At 44.6% G+C, this 18,125-nt stretch overlaps 1 protein-coding gene across 1 annotated transcript; it reads right to left on the bottom strand.

The window, feature by feature from the left end:
* Positions 1–2,288: 2,288 nt before the first annotated feature.
* Positions 2,289–3,618, bottom strand: LOC128895065 (serine/arginine-rich splicing factor 7-like). The gene is made up of 2 exons (XM_054157302.1): positions 3,475–3,618; positions 2,289–2,917 (listed from the first exon to the last, which is right to left on the bottom strand). The coding sequence occupies exons 1-2, from the start codon at positions 3,616–3,618 to the stop codon at positions 2,408–2,410; spliced, it is 654 nt and encodes a 217-aa protein (XP_054013277.1). The 3' UTR covers positions 2,289–2,407.
* Between the last annotated feature and the right edge of the window lie 14,507 nt (positions 3,619–18,125).

Raw genomic sequence — 18,125 nt, 5'->3', positions numbered from 1 at the left:
ACGAGATGCAGGGAACGAAGACGAGCGGTGCTCGGATTCGAGTGATTCGAGGAAACCGGTCGCCAGCAACGTGGAAACACCTGTTAACCAGAATGTCGATGTGTGGGCGGAAGCGCTAATGATCGTAATTCTCAAGGTCGTAATAGTGAGGATACCGAGTTATCGAGCTTCTATAAACCCAGCGAGGCTCATTAACGGCTGGAATGCCCTCTGTTGTCCCGTTGCTCGGTCCTAGAACGAGACGCGAGCCTGCTAACTCGTTATCGAGCACAATGAGTCGCACGCTGGGATTGCTGGGTCTCGAAACTACTGGTCGGGAAATCAAAAGTAAAAGGACATGTGGTCTCGAGTATATACATATAAAATACAGTCAGTCTCATAAGTATCCGTACCCTCTATATCTACCGAAGAAATTTGTCTAAATTAAATGATAGGTTGTGATGTTTCCAAATAAATGATTTATAATAAAAAATTGATTTGGAAACATCAAACCCATTAATTAATTTAGACAAATGTCTTCGATAGATATAAAAGGTACGAATACTTACAGGATTGTCTGTATATAAAGTGAAATACACGTTACTAGGTTGTCCCATAAGTTCCCGGACACTTGCTACCAATAAATCATTTTATAATATCATTCTAATCAAACAATTATTCTTCAAAATAAATGCCATCGTTTCTGATAGTTTTCATCCATTTTTCTGCCAATTATTCAATTCCGATTTAGATCAAATGTCATGAAGAATTTCAATATCAAAAATTCAAGCATCAAGTGTCCGGGAACTTATGGGACAACCTAGTAAAAGACAAAACATTCTTTGATTTACGTTTCTGTTCTTCATCTGTGTATATGTATGAAGATATGAATTTGCACATGCAAGGTAATAATCACCTTCCCCTTCTATGATTTTTCTCATCATCCTGCCAAAGTCTATAAAATAAAATAAATATAATTTCTGCAGTATCTGTCAGACGAACTTATGGTACGACCTAACAACAAGCTCGTATTTGTCCGAATGACGTTACAATTGCAAGTACTTCCTGCTGCTAAAGCCTCTAGAAACTCTGCCTAGTATATCACGACAGTATCTTTGCACAGTGTTCGTGGATCTTCAGTCCTCCTAATCGATCAGCCATAGCTGGACCTCCGTATAAGTTTGGCCACGAAAGCGAACAATTCTAAAAGAACTCTATCAATGCCGATGGCTCACCGTTAGAATCGCATTAATATCGATTGATGAATTCCCCGGTAGTGTCACGGCGACCTCCGAGAGAGTCCTGGCGAAGAATAGGGAGCAGTTAGATCTCGGTATTGTGACGCGTACGCGGGACCCCGCGGGACGTCCGAGCCGTACCGGGAATCGGCAGGCTCTCTCTCAGTGGGGACCGGTAAATACCACTAATCACTTCTCGATCCTTTCTAACCCACCTTGACCCCACCGCTGGAAGAGTTATGGCCGTTGGTTTTATTCGGGCTACCTCAGTCCTGGACCCTGACCCTCGTTCGCGCCTGAAACGCATCCGCCGATGCGTTCTCGTGGACGGCCGTGAAAAGTTGCCCCTTAAAAATCGACGAAAGAGAGAAATCCGCTGTGGGGAAATGTCCGGTCGAGCGGCGATTGGCTCGTTCCCGCGAAGGCGCAACCTGGGCTTCGATATTGATCGTAATTCTTCCGCGTTTGATTAGAAATCCCGCGGAATTCCTGAAACTGGCAACGTTGTTGCAGGATGTATCACACCTTCTTCTTGCGAAACTTCTTGGAAAGTTCTGCGTTGGCTAATATAGAAACTAATACATGGAATGGAACGTGTTAGAGTCAATTCTCGTCCTGGAAGATCTCCGGAGGAGCTAGTCTGTGCCTCAATGTTACTCCGATCAAGGAATCTATAAACAGAAATGTGCGAGGTCTTATATAAATCAGGATCTCACGCTGAAAAACCTATCGAAGGCTCGTATAACCATTGATTTCACGATCCAAGAAATACACTTCGATATTAACACATTCTAGAAGAGGATAAAACAGTTCTGGAAAGTATGTTTGGTATTCCACGTATAGCAGGAGCCTTCGTACAATGTTTAACGATCCTAGAACAACTTACAAACCGTAATGAAAGCAGCTGTATCTACATACGATACTAATTTATTAGGAGACCATATCAAACGAAATAAGTACATATGAAATACATCATTCTATAAAAAGACAGGTTACAAATGTATAATACAAAAGTGTTCGTAAAGTGTGCACGATTTTTACCCTAGGTGACGAGCAACGCGCCTCGAGGTATCGTCGTTTCGCTTAGAGATATACCGCGAGGAATTTCGAGCGACGCTGACAACGTGCTGAGAGATTGTCGCCGCTAACGATGCGCGCGAATGAAGCATAAAGCAAGTCGCCCGGTCGCATTAATCTTGATCAGGGATCTCCCGTCGATCGTCCATCGCGCCATCTCGATCGCTGTTGCCCGATGATCGACTGCGACTCTGGCTGCGTTCCCTGCTTTTGCTTTGCCTGCTACGGCGCTCGGCGTCGCTTTCCTTGTCGCAGACGCACATGTCGTCCTCACGGAGTTGTGGTTCCATCGTATCGTGACTCAAGGGCTGCATGTCCCTGGTCCTCTTGGTGCACCTGCACCTGGTGCAACCCATCCGTTTCGTCCTCGCGGTTCTTCCTCTGCTCCTCCTCCTACGGGATCTGCGACTTCTCCTACGCCTCCTTCCGCGGCTGCGTCGTCGACCCTTTCGGCGTCTGCTTCTCTTCCTGCTTCGCCTTCTTCCTCGTCTTCGTCTGGATCTCTCGACTGGCGCCAGGTTCGACGCGAGCTGCGGTACGTCGGCCTCCGCGTTCAGGAAGTAGTGGCCGTTGTTCTTCTTCAGGATGCCGTAGTCCAGGCCGCGCTTCAGGGCTGCCTGCATCTAGAAAACGAAATTTTAGCGGTCACTATAGGAAATTTGATCGAGGACGCGAGTTGAAGAGAATGTATAGTATAATAGCCACATATAATATAGTATAATGGCTATTAATGATGTCCATTCAAGTATTCTATTTAAAAAACTAATAATATAAATATATTTTTGTATATAGTATATAGCCACATATAATATAGTATAATGGCCATTTAATGATGTCCATTCAAGTATTCTATTTAAGAAACTAATAATATAAATATATTTTTGTAATAGTAAAGTTCGTGAAGTATCAATAATATAATTTCATTTAATCGTTGCCACAGTATTCTAAGAAACTGGCGCTATAATAAATACTATGCCAATTAAAAATCATTTTATAATGTCTCAACCACTGACATTTCTTTCCATATATTTAATAGTCGTAATAGGGGACATATCGATCGAGGAGAATATAATTTGTGGGGTTATTAACTTGTTGAGCGATATAGACGCATGCATGCATCCAGAGAAAGCTACGTGGACTATCGAATATGTGTTTGTCAGTCAAAAATGAAACCAAGTACCTGTCTCTGTATAGACGTCTCGGGAGCGCTATACTGAGCCATGATGTAGCTCATGATCTCCTTCGATGTGGAGCCCTGAGCCTCGCTCAGACTTCTGATGGCGTTGACAACACGAGCCGACATCTTCGGGACCTGTTTCCCCATTTTTCCCAGCTTCTTCTTTAATTCCCCACTTGGTCAATCCGAGTATATCTTAGCACTTTTCAAAGAGGACTACGACGATTGGAGTTTCTACGCGTAATTTTGAAAACTTCAATTCGTTCGGGGAATTATCACAAAACAATTTTAAATGATTTCACCAAAATCATCGTGGCGCCACACAATAGCTAAATTCTTGCCTTGATGGCGATCTCAATGATAATAGACTGCTTTGTTTGTAGCGGTCTCCATGGTTGTATTTTGTTCGTCGAGAAAACTCGATTCTGCTCGAGGACGTGGTTTCTTGCAAACATGATTCCTATAATCAGAGGAATACAATAAAATTCGAGACGGTAAACAATGTCTGTGTCAGTGGAACTTCGAGGTTCCGTCACATAAAAATAGGAATCAAAGAAATAAATTTCAATGGTTGCTCAATAAAAAAATGATGTCCATCCAAGTATTTTATTTAAAAAACTAATAATATAAATATATTTATGTAATAGTAAGGTTCACGAAGTGTTAATAATATAATTTCATTTAATTATCGCCACAGTACTCTAAGCAACTGGCGCCATAATAAATACTGTGCCAATTAAAAACCACTTAAAAATGTCTCAACCACTGACATTACTTTCCATACATAAGTGTAAAAGTAATCTAATGTCACGAAATGATACCATAATTCTTTGATAAGATCGAGGATTATCCCCTCATGCGCGGCAACCTGGCGTTGCCAAACGATTTGGAAGAAAAGTCACGTATTCGAGTAGCGCGGTTGTTACGTCGAATTATCAGCGGTGAAAAGATCGGCCAAGAAAAATGTAGTCGTAACGATAGCAGCTAAACGAATTACGACAAGTGTATTAATTACACCGATCGATGACATTAAATGTCTCAGATGGTAAGCCCGGTTTCTGATATTCCTTGTCATTCGTCGTTCTTTTTCTACAATTTTTTTGCGCGGTGTCTCTTTCATCCATGTTGCGTTCGATCGCCGCACCAGCATCGTGTCAATTCAGTAAAACGATCGCTTGATTATAAAGTATGTTGCAAACCCGCCTATCGCGAGTATGACAGGCAGATAAATCGGAAATTATACAGACTGCTTATCAGCATCGGACAATGTTCTCTCGAGATCCGGTCTTCCTTAGAAAGTTTACACGCTTCGATCAGGTTTCCAGCGTCTCATTTTATATCAAAATGAAACGATACTTCTTTTCATGCGACTAAAAACTGGAGATGAGAAGCGAATATACATATATACATCCGAACCAAGATAGTTAACGTACTTACCGTTATTCGTTACGGATGCTCCTTTCCATTCGAAACATGTATTATGCTACCGTACACGAGCAGAAATCAAAAATTAAACCGCTATTTCGTACTCTCTTTGGATAATAAAGTACGATTTATAGAAAATGTGGAGTAATAGACTGTCTAATAAACATTAGGAATTCTTCGGCAATCGGCTCGTATCCGAGTATTTACATATATGTATATTATGAATCGCAGGTAGCTGACTAATCTTTTCTGTTTACCTGTTAAGTAAGTCTGTATTCTGCACATAATTTTGCAGAATAGCAGACGAGGCTATTGGTGATGCGGTAAGATGCCAATGATCCCTGAGATGACGAAATCATGCTGACGGATAGTCTGGGCTCGTCAGTGGATCGAAATTGTGTTTGTACTAAGTTATTTAGGTAAGTCGACGTTCTATTAAGAAATCCCCGCAATTTCACTGACGACGCGCGAGCGGGACCATCATTAAGACAGGACCCAGGCGAAACGACACTTGTTACATTCGGTGATCGCGAAAACACGGAAGACTTGCAGCTGGTTGGAGGTTGCCGCGCGAAATTTACCGATTAATTTTTTCCATCCGTGCTCATTAGCTGCCCTTAATGGTGTCGGCGGCGTTAAAAAAAACCGCGAGTCCGAGTCACTGCTGGAACGCGTGTATCCCGGGGACCGAGACATCTCGCCACCTCGTCCGGTAATTGGATAGTCGGGGATGCCGCGGTTTACAAGAATAACACGGCAATTTAGCCGGCCACTTAGCCTTCTACCTGACCAGAACCGATTCCCCGATTCGTTAATCAGCACCAGGTGTCGCGACGTTGCAACCCGGCCGTGTCGTACACCTGCATGTAGATGCTCGCGTCTATACGCCAATGATTATTTATCAACGTCGCGCTTAGACCCGGGAAACGACGGCTCGACGTCGCGTTTAAGGCCTCTTATTGTCGTCAGCCGGCACACGCTTCGATAATCGCGCCCGTGGATTCTCGTTCCCCCGTTCTTCTCGATTTACCGGCTGTCCACCTCGATTCCAACCGCAACGACGTTCTCACTCGACACCGTCGAGTTTCCTCTTCAACGGACGAACGAAATGGTAATACACGCGGGACGAATGTGCTTGGAAAAGAGTCTTCGATGATGGAAACAGTGTCATGAAAGGGTTTGGCAAAGTAGCACTCTTTATACAAGGGTTACTTGGTCGGTAGGATGGGGTAGCCTCGTGGTCGGTAGGAAGAGGATAACCCTCTTTTCTTTATAATCTTTCTTATAATCTTATAATGTAGCATTTATTCTAATATCTAAAGATTCTACTATATCGCAGCCGATTAGCTCGCTACTTCTCGAGACGAAGGTTTGTTTGCAGCCAAACTGTTACAGAGTGATAATGCCTAAACTATCGTGGATATAAATAAATCTTACAGGAAAAAGTTCGAAGGTTCGAGGAGGCCCTACCTTATATGACTATTGCTTTTTTTTTGTTTAGATCGTGCCGTTTATATTTGTACCTTGCGATTAAACATCAAATCCTAAAGCATCTATCAAGCATCATTGTAGCATTAACGTCCAATTCTTTCGGAACCTGTTGTACCTGGTGACAAAATAAAGTGATCCAGGGGTCCTGTTGATCGGGTGGAAGAATATCTTCTGGCAGGACCTCGCATTCCCTGGCCGATAAAACCGCCACCAGGATTCGAAACGAACTCGCGAGATATTGCTTCATCGAGCAGCCTCTGTGCCCAGGGTGGTGTGCAAAAACCCGACCCTCTACGGGAATAACTTCGTAACGTCACGGTGCGCGGCGTCCAGGCCGATTACCAGCCCTTTTGTCGACCAGGTCGTGGACGACGCCTGTTTCCAGGAGACGAACGAGCTCCGCCCGGTGACAGCGGCCTAACAAATGTTGCACGTCAGGATAATTACCGAGCGGAATTTGCCTCTACCACGGGAGCCGCGACGGTGGATGGGCAAGGTTCAGTGGCGTCGCCAGGGACAGCGACAGAGGGGATGCACGATGCAACATTTCTGCGCAGGTATTCCCTAGAAATTTAAAAATTAATATTTCAAGAGATTTAGTTTCTTACTTTATGGATGTTCTATGTATGAACTCTCGAGCTCTGATTCGGTTTAATGCTGAAATACTCGTGTATGTGATCGTCTCCATTTTATTAGAGTTGTTCCATTCGCATGTATTTACGTAAATTTCTACGTGTCATTTGAGTCATTATAAATTACTATCAATGTACCTCGTGCAACTGTAAAGTTTAAGGTTGAAATGTCAAGAGTTGGTACATGACTCGTCCCTGAGGATTCTCTTGGTAGGGTAGGGGGTTCGTTGAAGCTCCCAAACGTATGCCATGGAGTCTAGCGACGCCACTGCGTAGGCAAAGAGCTCGCGGGCCCCGATGCACCGTCGACCGCGGAGAATTCCTCTGTTCCACGCGAACCTCTGTGTGGGGGAGCCATCACCCCTCGCCGCAGGATGTCCGACTGGATGGACACTGGTCATCCGAGCGTGACGATTCCCTGCCAAGACATTTTTACACCTACGCGTGTTCTTGCCAACCCGCCTGGCAGCTCTAATCTTGCACACTTCGAGCCACTTAATGCCGCCGTCCCTCGCGATTTTTCGCGTCTCGGAGACAATCGAGTCCGAGAGGTTCCTCGGTTGAACGATCCTCGATGACAGAGCACCCAGACCGCAACGACGGATTGGGTGTTTTCTTTGGGAACTGCTGGGAGCTTGATCGCGGAGAACGTCCTTTAGAATGAGACACTTTTTACCTTGCGTAGAATGCAACGAGTCACGGGCAAAACCAACCGTGGGTGACTAGCGAAGTACGTACACGATTGGAGTCAGTAGTTTACTAATTTGATGGCTGTTGCCTGGACAGGTGCATGCGTCCTGACTATTGGGACACTTAACCTGGGTGGATCGATTGTAAAACACAGTTATCTCACATTTGGCCTGGTAATTGTGATGACATTGTGTCATATATTATGGCGAGCTGAATTCCTCTAAGTAGCTTTACAAATCGTGGTAAATATGTACAATTGAACATGTATTTTAACTTAATCTTCAACTTAACACGTTCACCGGTAATTTCATACAGAAGCGTCTTCATGTTACCGGCTATTATTTCGTAGTCGAATGTGATATAAACTACTGAGTGATATAAACCTAAATACTGAGATGGAGTTTCATGAATTGAAATACATAATGCAAGCGCAAAAGCGAGTTAACATTTCACTGGGTCAACAATGTGTTAAAATGTATAAGGTGATATAATAAGGTGATATAAATATAGAAGGTGCAGATCTATAGTAGACGAGTGACATTTAACCAGTGTTAAGAAACAGCAGATCTCTTCATATCAAATAAAATTTTTTAATTTCGCTAAAGAAAAACTATCAAAGCAAACACTATGGACACCCTCTATCAAATGTGATCGCAGTATCCATCGTGCCGATCCGCAGTTTCGACATTCGTCGATATTTAGACGTCCTTTTGATCTACCTGGCGGACGATGGAGCAAACGAGTTTACGTGGAGAGCACGACGCGTATCGGGACTCGAGTCGGGGGTCCGAGGCTCTATTAGAGTGGATAGTGGCTCTCGGCCGGATAGAGGCGACACGCGAGAGACGGCTGCTAGCCAATCACCAGCACTGTACCTGTGCCGCGCGATGATTGCAATTGGCTGATTAACGACCTTCCCGCGTCGCGGCCTGCCACCGCCACCGTGAGTCGCGTAACGCGAGCGAAGTCACCGTTTTGCATACTCGATTGCACAGGTGAACCCGTATGCGCCAGCCGTGTCTATCCGCTGTCCATTATCGTTGCGGTTTTTCACGACGTTTGATCGCCATTTTGGATACATTATCACGGAACGTTGGGCTCAGGCCGCGACAGAAATTATCGCTCAACCGTCGGTGTCTTATGAATATTCGTGACGCAATTAATAATTAATATCGGGGATAAATCACCGTGTTTCTTATTCATTAGGTTGACCTGGGAACGATTAAGGAAGGCACGTCGATGGAAATTATTCGCGCCAGAGGTACCGATCGCCGTTTATTTGCAATGCTGTCCGCCGTTCTGGTTTTTCCTTCGGCCAGCCGTGTTAGATCGTTTTCACCTTGCCGAGATCTAACGACCAATCGAAGCTGGATTTTCCCTGTAGCGCCTGGGCCTTGGCGGTGGCATAAAGGAGTGTTATTCACTGCTGCGAGGTAGGAAATATCGAAGATTAACCAGTCGGCTGTGATTGACGAGTATACTCGTCATGCGTAAAATGTAGTTGCCATTGGTTATTTAAGAGTAGGTTTCACATATTAATGTGAGTAGCAGAAGTATAAGTGGCACGAACTTTTGGAAGGACCTAATATATAGCCGTCTTTGCGATCCAATATTACTCTGTGTTTGACGAATGTACCCGTCGTAGTTTGATTCTCACGGCACATAGGTGCGCGCTCTGAAAAGAGAACGCCACAGCCGATTGGTTAAATACATCTGGTAGAGACTCAATATCGAACTCGTTCACTTCAAGACATTCCCTTTGCATAGAACTTTTCGCAATCGTTTCACCCTGTTCCAGCAGGCAAATTCGACGACCCAGTTCTACTAACCGCTCGCAGGGCGAGACCCACTAAGTCAAACCACACGCTTCCAGGAGGTCTAGCGACCACTCCGGGTCAAACAAATTGTTTAACGACACGCCAGTTCCGTAGAAACGTAATTACAAGGTGGGAACGAGAGTCACCACACAGCCGTCACCCTCTCCAGGTTAGAGGAGCTGGTCCATCCACTAATTACGTCCGTTCGGGCGCCTTTCTAATGGATTTCCCGCCAATTAAGGGAGGTAGGAGGGAACGTCGAGGCGATCGTTTATCGGGGCAGCTTTCGCATACGAGGCTCTCTCAGCCCTTCGATACAGAAAAATTATCGCCGGTCGTGGCCGTAATTATCTCGAGGCTACCGCGATACGGTGCCCACACCGTGTAGATCATATTTCTTGTCGGCTTCTGCCTTTCTTCGTATATATACTCGCCTGCCCGCGAACGAGTGAGACGTTCCGTAGCCGAGTGCATTAATCTCCGGGGACGGTTGCGTTAATGTAATCGTTTAATAAGTCCGGTTTATTAACTGCGCTCGCTCTCATCGACATTAATTCACCCTTTGCCGCGATACCCCGTGCACCGAAAATCCGTCAGACGGTTGCCGAGTCGCGGAGAACGAGGACGAGGGGTGAGAGAGAGCAAGGCAGAGGTATCACGGTGGCGTTCCTTTGCTCGCGTGCAAGATGCACCGACCGTGTGCATCGACCACGTATGCGTACCGTTCCGAGACTCAAAGGCTCCCGTGATCAAAGGACACGGCGGATTCGAGGAACCGCGGAACAGGTTTAACGCGCCCAAACTGTTTCCCATGAGCAGAAAAGAGCCCCTGGTCCGCCACGTCGGGGGTCTGAATCCGATATACGGACGCGATTCGACGGATGGCGAGTCTAGGAGATCGTAGGGTAAGACACTTCGAAATGTGAGAGATTGGGTTGGCGTGGATCCTCTGGTGCCGTCGCCTATGAGGTCAAGGTTGTAGAAATTATTGTTTGAAAGGGTTAGTTTCTTGTATATGTAAGGTAAAGATATCGATAGTGGACTCCTCTGAGGCAAGTGTTTGTTTTTCAGATGCTTTATTTGAGTTAGAATCACTCCTGAACGTGGGTCATCTTCTTGTAAGCGATGGCTGGTGCATCTTTCCCAAAGGACCTTACACGTTGATACCAAGTATGAAACATCAAGTTTTGAAAACCTAAAATCCAGAATTTAAACTATCTCACAATACACAACAGCAGCCTCAATTCATTTGCCTCGATTTCCAAGCGTAATCTTAGACCCCGCGCGACAAGTGTCGCGAGGGAGCTCCAGACGTTGTGCTCCGTTTCTGGGGAAACGAGGGAAGTCTGCGGGTCCCGAAGAGGAGGGAGCACGCGATGTCGGGAATTTAATAAGACGGACAGAGGAAAAGGGAAATGGAGAACGTTCGGACGAGTCGGAAAGGGAATAAGAAGGCACGATCCGCGCCGAGCAGTACATGCGAGCAGGTGGATGAGAAGAGGCGAGAACACGAAACTACTCGGGCGGCAGCCACGGGTTTTCTTGGCCCACCCGCACCAACCACTCGTCTCGATGTCACGTGTTTATAAATAGTGCATCAACGTAATGCCAGGCGGCTGTAACCACGGGGAAAGATTTACGTACATCGTGACCACTATCCACGGTCTGAGACGCGCTGAACGCGGAAAGGAATTCCGCGATATAATAACGAGGGTGTCTCATCTCGTACCTAGTTAGGCGTTACCGATGACCGTCCGAGATTTCGCGGCTGCTTCGGTTTCTTTGATCCAGCCGAGAGGTTGGGCGTCGAGCGTTCTGCTCTGACCGATGCCTTCCACGAAATGAAACCCCGATTCTACTGGCGACGACTGTTTATGCTTTTCCGGCTATTTATTCCACCTATTTATTCCATGGGCTCGAATGTTTGCTCGTTTTAGAATGAATATAAAATCCTTCATAGTCAGAGATTTTTCCTTTTTTCAAACGAGTCGCTTGGTTGACTTCTTCCTTTAATATAAATATGCAGTACTATTTAAATACATAAGTAGCCATCTTCTTTTTGCTGATACTTTCTAGCAATACTTTTTTTCTGAGTTTTATTCAAGTATGAATTCGGTAGATATATTCCAAGAATTTGAACAATTTTTAATTGTAATCCAGATCGTGCTTTTTGGGGACATTTAGGTCTTCGGTGTCTAGAGTTGATGTCACATACGCGACATCCGAGGCGGGATAATTCAGGCCACACGTCTTGCGGGCGGACAAGTAAAATGCGTTTCGGAAATCGCGGCTTACGGCTGAGACGGTCGCACTTACACGCGTGACAATGAATAATTCTGTCACGTGTCACAATTAGGCGTCGACCGCCGGACGAAAACAATCCATTTTTCACGCTAATCCGCAGTCATAATTCCGAGAACAGTCACAGAAGTATCGTTTCGCGAGTCGCGAACCAATAGTTGACCGTTTTCGAGAATATCGTCGCAAAAGCACATCCATTTTATGTTTTCCATATTTTTGTTATCTGTATCTTTGTGCTATAACTTGTGAAATACGTAGCATTACATCTCTAAAATCGCATATACAGATTATTTCTTCTTTCTCAGGTTTCATAATTTCGTACAAATAGTAAAGAGTTCTCTTTGTTTCAAACTTGAGAGCTTCATTATTGATAATGAAGATTTCACATTTTTTGCCACGGTTATCTCATCATAGAGACAATTCAAACAAATTGCGATTGACACCAGATGGAATGGCTATCGAAAACTTTTTTTTGGAGAGTATCCACGTATCGAGCGTTATTTGGAGCATTTCTTCTCGTATCTTCTCGTCGCATTCGCGAGCGACAAAGGCGACGCACGTGGTCGCGAGCTTGCCACTCTCTAACAAATGGCGCTCGAAATTTTCGAAGTTTCCAAACGGTATACGCGCTTTGTCAACGTAGCGAAATATATTTCACGGACCCTTAGTTTCCCGGATGCGCGGTTAGCTATTTCTGCGATCCCGCGACAGCCGTGTCTGGTGCGCCGCGCCCGCGCTAGCAACGTCATGCCATTCTGTAAACGCGAGCGAAGCATTCGCTAGTTCTCGCCCGAGATTCTTATCACTCGTTGTGCAACGCGATCGCCCCCTCTCCTCTTTCCAACGTGGAATTTATCGTCGAGTCTCAATCTTGGCTTGGTAATCGAATCAACGGACCTGGAGGCCCGACGAAATTAGTCAACGTAATGAAACATCAAGACGCGGCTTGGCGGGAATGCAGCGTTGAGTTTCTGGTGACGTCGTCCGTGGAATTCGAATTGGAGTGGAAAGCGAACATCGAGAAATAGTTTTCGAAGCTCCGAATGTTCGAATGAGAGAAGGATCGAGATGTTGCTCCACTACGCGTGGGCGTGATGGTACGTTTTCGAGATTACGAGGCTTCGTCTTCTCGACTATAAGTCGTGTTTCAAGAAAGTTAATTATTTTATATCGAGTCTCGAGAACCATCGCGCTCGATGTTCGATTCAGGTCTTCCACGACTCGTAAAGCAAACGATCATTACTGTTCACTTAGTCGTTGTATGGTCAGATCTTTGCGTTACATTTTCTCAGAAAATTATAGATAATACGTAGCTCTTTAACCTTTCGCTGAATTAATGAGTCCTAGGATAAGTCTCACCGCTTAATTAGTTTCGTAATTTATTTCGCAATAATTACTCCTCTAGGCATACATAAAAACTAAGTAGAGAAGTAGGCGATCTTACGAACAGACGAAATACTTTGCGTGATTCTTAACTCTCATCTTCCATCGTCATCTTATCAATTTCGACTTTCTTCGAAGACCACTCTTCAACCCTCGCCTCCTCTCGACACCTTCCAACATGCTCGAATATGAGACTCCATCGCGGCACGCGCGAACATTTAAATTTGATGTACGGCAGACGCAACAATCCAGTAGACGAAACAATCACGGACAATGGTAGACGCGAAGTCGGCTCTCATCCGTTTGAGAAATGCTCCCGAGAAATGGATACCGACGCGCGAGATTCCGACTGGGCCTTGGTGAGATTATGTATGCGCGCATTTGTTGGCTTAATGGAATCCGCTTGCCGTATTACAATACGTGTGGAAATAATGGAACTCGCTTGTTGAAACGCGACCGATACAAAGCGGTTCGGTGTCCCAGACGTCAGATTGCACGCGCCTCCGACGGTCCTCGTCGGGCGCGGCACGAGAACGTATCCATTCTCAAACCTGACGGGACACTCCTCTAGTGTCACTGAATTCGCCAACGTCGTCGCTTCCGGGTGCCTCCTACGAAAGAACCGGTCGACCAGTTTAGAAACAACCGGCCTAGGTCGCTGCTTCGCTTTTGCTGGTCGCAAACAAGCTGCGCTCGAGGGGGTAGATCGATTTATCGCGGAGAACTGCGTACGATTTACGGCATATTAAACCTTTGCACTCGAGGACTTTTTTTCTGGAACGTACCAGTAACTCGAGATGGTTACCTTGATTACATCCATAGAGTATAGTTTTCGAAAATAAAAAAGACAGTAAATTATCAAAAAAGGTGTGTTAATCAATTTTGATAAAAAGAAATAAGATTGCATAACATTTATATCCGCAATCGAGCGGGAAATAACAATTTTTAGGTTTTTGCGTCTCCTGAAAAGTAAGGTTTTTGGTACGAAGGTGCACTTGTCTCTGGATTTAATTGATTTTTTTAATTTTCTTATTTGCATAATGTATAGAAACGATAGAACTGAAAACAGATCGAGAATTTTGTTAAAATTCCAAATGGTTAAATTTTAAAAATGTTCAAAGTTGATAAATAAGTTGAAAAGTTTGGCCTAACCGTTTCTAAGAAAAGTGTACTTTTATGGGGAAATTTTTAATTACTAAATACCATATGTTCCACGTCCCTTAAGAAACTTCCTCGTTTATCAACAGGTGTGTTAAGTTTGATAGTTTTATACAAAGTTATAATATAAGTACCTAGGATTTTAAATTTCTTTCGTGAAAAAGGCTAAATTAAGTCACATATGCACTAGAAGCACTTTTAAAATAAAAGTACTTCATGTAGCTTTCGACAAACCCTGTACCTCAAGCAACGAATACGAAATAGCGAACAAATCTAAGCTACACGATCTGTTTTCGCTTAAGCATAGCGAGACGATGGCTGCAAATAATTCTTTCGTCTTAAGAATAATCTCGACGTCCGGTTTAGCCATTGTATTTGCTTGAAATCGGACGTGTCCATCAGTCCCCTCGAAGCTCGATTCAGAAGATACCTCGCAACGCAATCCGTAACTCGGGATCCTTTCGATTGAGAAACAAAGGGTGGCCCGAAGCGGCGAGTCACTCGTCAGTCAATTTCACGGACGATCGATTAAGTGGAGCGCAATGATTCGATGCGAAGGATCCAATTGGGCTAAAAGATTCCGAGGCACGGATTATCCGTGGTCCGCCGGTTTAAGGTAAAACTTTATCTTTTATCTTACGTTTTATCTTTACTTTTACCATTTAGGTGGATCCCGCTTTTATCCAGCCGATTTCGAGACACAGGGAGAAGAGTTTATAAATGTATCTCCCACGCCCTCCACTGTCTGGCTGGATTTCTCTCTTTGCGATTTGGCCCTCTGGCCCCCTTTCTTCGTCGACACGCCGTTGTATTACGTGCAAACGTTTCGGAAGGTTAAATTAATTTGCTTCTTTCCGCAGACGTCTGCTGTGCGAGGCTATTGCCTTCGCTCCGACGACGACGACGGGAGACTCCTTGGCGTCGTCTCGGGGCCGAGCTTAAACGTGCGAAAAAATGCCTTTCTGTTCCACAAGAATTACGGCGCGATAATACGCTCCGGGAATTTTGGCTAGGGGAGAGGACGATGGAGATTTATTGTTTTAATGCGACTCGCCCACTCGCATTTGGCCTGCGAAAGTAGTTAACAGGGATGTTGACGACGGTGGATGAATTTATTTTCGGTTGCGTCTGCGTGCTTCGTCTTCTCGCTTACCTGAGGAAAATTAGAGTCTAGGTGAAAGGAACAAAATTAAAATATTTGTCATCCTATTTCAACAGTCGCCATCAAAAATTTTATTGGTATATACGAGTAGCAGGGACGATAGAAAAATCACAAATGTTTTTTTCATATGTTCTTCCTTGTATTTCTTAATTCAGACTGCCCGAACTGCCAAATGATCGCATGCCTCACGTTCGATAGTGTTTTGTTTTAGGATTGATTGATTTTTACATTCACATATAATTTATGTTCATATCTATAGTTTTAAACAGAATTTCAATATTATATTCGAATTCACTTGCTCGACAGTTTTATGTCGATTTCGATCAGTGAAATCCAGTGGCGGGGGGATGGTAAAACACCGAAACGTGCGATTGTTTTAATTCGTCGCGATATTGGCGCTCACTGTCGCGGATTAAAGCGAACAGTGGCGGGACGGTTCGCTAATAAAATTATAATTGAAGTATTAAGAGAGAGTGCAATTAACGACGGTGTTACGTTCGCCTCTTGGCGAAGATTCCCGTGTCGAGAGATGACAACCGGCTCTCGAGCCCGCTGGACGTTACTTAATGACACGCTCGAGTCCCGCTGTTCCGAGGGCCCGCGATTGGCTCGGCGAGATCATCTCTGAACTTATGACGCATTAACGAAACGTACAACCGTTCCTCTGGACGCTCTCGCGATTAACTGCCGCCTCCATTAAATAATTACGGAACACGTATTTGCCGGCTGTCGGAACTGAACGCTCTTTAACGAGCTACTTCGATGATGGACGCTGCGAGCTATGAGCTCTCGCGGGATTGTTCGGGAGGATCCCTTGGGCAGTGATGTTAACTGCCTAAGCAGGAAAATGGTGTGCTCGATTCGTAGTGCTTTAATGGGAAGAATACAGGGTAAAGGTACACGAAAACATGTCGTATTCATTGAGAATACGATGGAAAAAAGGTACGACGAACAATCCTGTGGACGAATGAAATGTATCAAACGTAAACTTTGGAGTCTGAGCTGACTTCATACATTTCCAGTACATTCTATTTTTAATCCAGTGTCACGTCACAAATTTTGTAAGAATAAATCTCAATTTTCATTATTCTCCAGATGAATTTGCAAAGAAACTCCTCGTTCTACCTCCGCAATACCGAGGAGGTAAAGCAGTTAATATCCTTCTGCCCGTATTTATGTACCCCTTTCCACGCCCCCTTCAACGTACTCCTATACCAACATTACCATCCTCCCATAATTGCTATTAACTCCTTCGAATTCGACGTCGATGAAATTTAATTGTCGGTTCTCGAGCGACCTCGGAGGTTAAGCTCGACCAGATGCGATTTCCCAGGGTTAATTGCTGCACGGAGTCTGTGCACCGTTGGATACTTGCGCGGATCACGCAACAAGGAGCGACGCTCGCGTGAAAATAGACGCTCGATGGCTCATAGTCGCGAGACGCCGCGACACGCCTGCCAGACCCCCGACCGTCGCCCGCGATGCTTGACTGTTATGAGCAGCTATAATAACAGTCGCGGCTAACCGCAACGAGGAACCCCTCATTAATGGAACACCCGCGAGACTATGAATCGCCATGGTGAACCTAGTGAACGAACTGCCGTCTGCCGACGATCTCTTGAACGCGGATGAATGTACCGTCCCGCTGGCCCCCTCCAGAGGACTTCGTCGTTGCGCTCGTATTGTAACTTTGATGACAATAATAGACAGGACCGGTGGTCTACGACCGACGTACGACACCAGACCGTCTTCAAAATCGACGCGGATCTTTACGTCATTTTAGAACCGAAAATTGGAGGGCCTTTATCAATTCTTTCAGGGCTACGAAGGTGATTCGACAATTATTTGGAAATCAAAAGCTTCCCAGATTGCGTAGTTTAAAAAAATGAATAGTGTTGAGCGTTGAATTGTTGATTGGATGTAGGGTCGATCGATGCTCGTGGATATATACATACATATTAAATTCGTTAATATATGTATTGTTTTTTATAGTAACTAGCTGCGCTCCGCGCTTCCACATGCGTGATATACTATTCATTTTATTAACCGACTTCGAAAAAGGAGAAGGCTATTCAATTCGACATGTATATACATTTTTTTTATCGTCGTTTGCGTTCGACTGACAGTTCAACCAGGTGAATGTATTTTATGTCATTTACGTTCGACTGACAATTCAACCACGTGAACCTTCGTGAATCAATCAGTGACTGTCTTTTGTTTTCCGTAACATAGATGTTTCAATCGTTATTTTCGATTCTTTATTTACAAATATTGAGATTTCGAACCGAAATTTTATTTTTATCAAAGTAAAATATAGCCTTATGTCCTTCCTCGGGATGCAATCTATCTCCTTGCCAAATTTTATCGAAATCTGGTCAGCAGTTTAAGCGTGATGAAAAAGTTACAGACTGACAGAGTTGCTTTCGCATTTATAATATTAAGTACGGGTGATAACTGATAACACATTGTTTGAAGAGTTGTAAATTAAAAATTATTTACAAGTAAAAGATACGCGGTAGCTCCAGCGCCAGGTATACGCGGTGGCGTATAATTTTTCACGTACTTGGCGTCGAGACGCCACCGCTAAGTTTGCGC

Source organism: Hylaeus anthracinus, unplaced genomic scaffold (assembly GCF_026225885.1).
Source record: "Hylaeus anthracinus isolate JK02 unplaced genomic scaffold, UHH_iyHylAnth1.0_haploid 4, whole genome shotgun sequence".
Lineage (NCBI taxonomy): Eukaryota > Metazoa > Arthropoda > Insecta > Hymenoptera > Colletidae > Hylaeus > Hylaeus anthracinus.
This window is presented reverse-complemented; position numbering and strand designations above follow the sequence as displayed.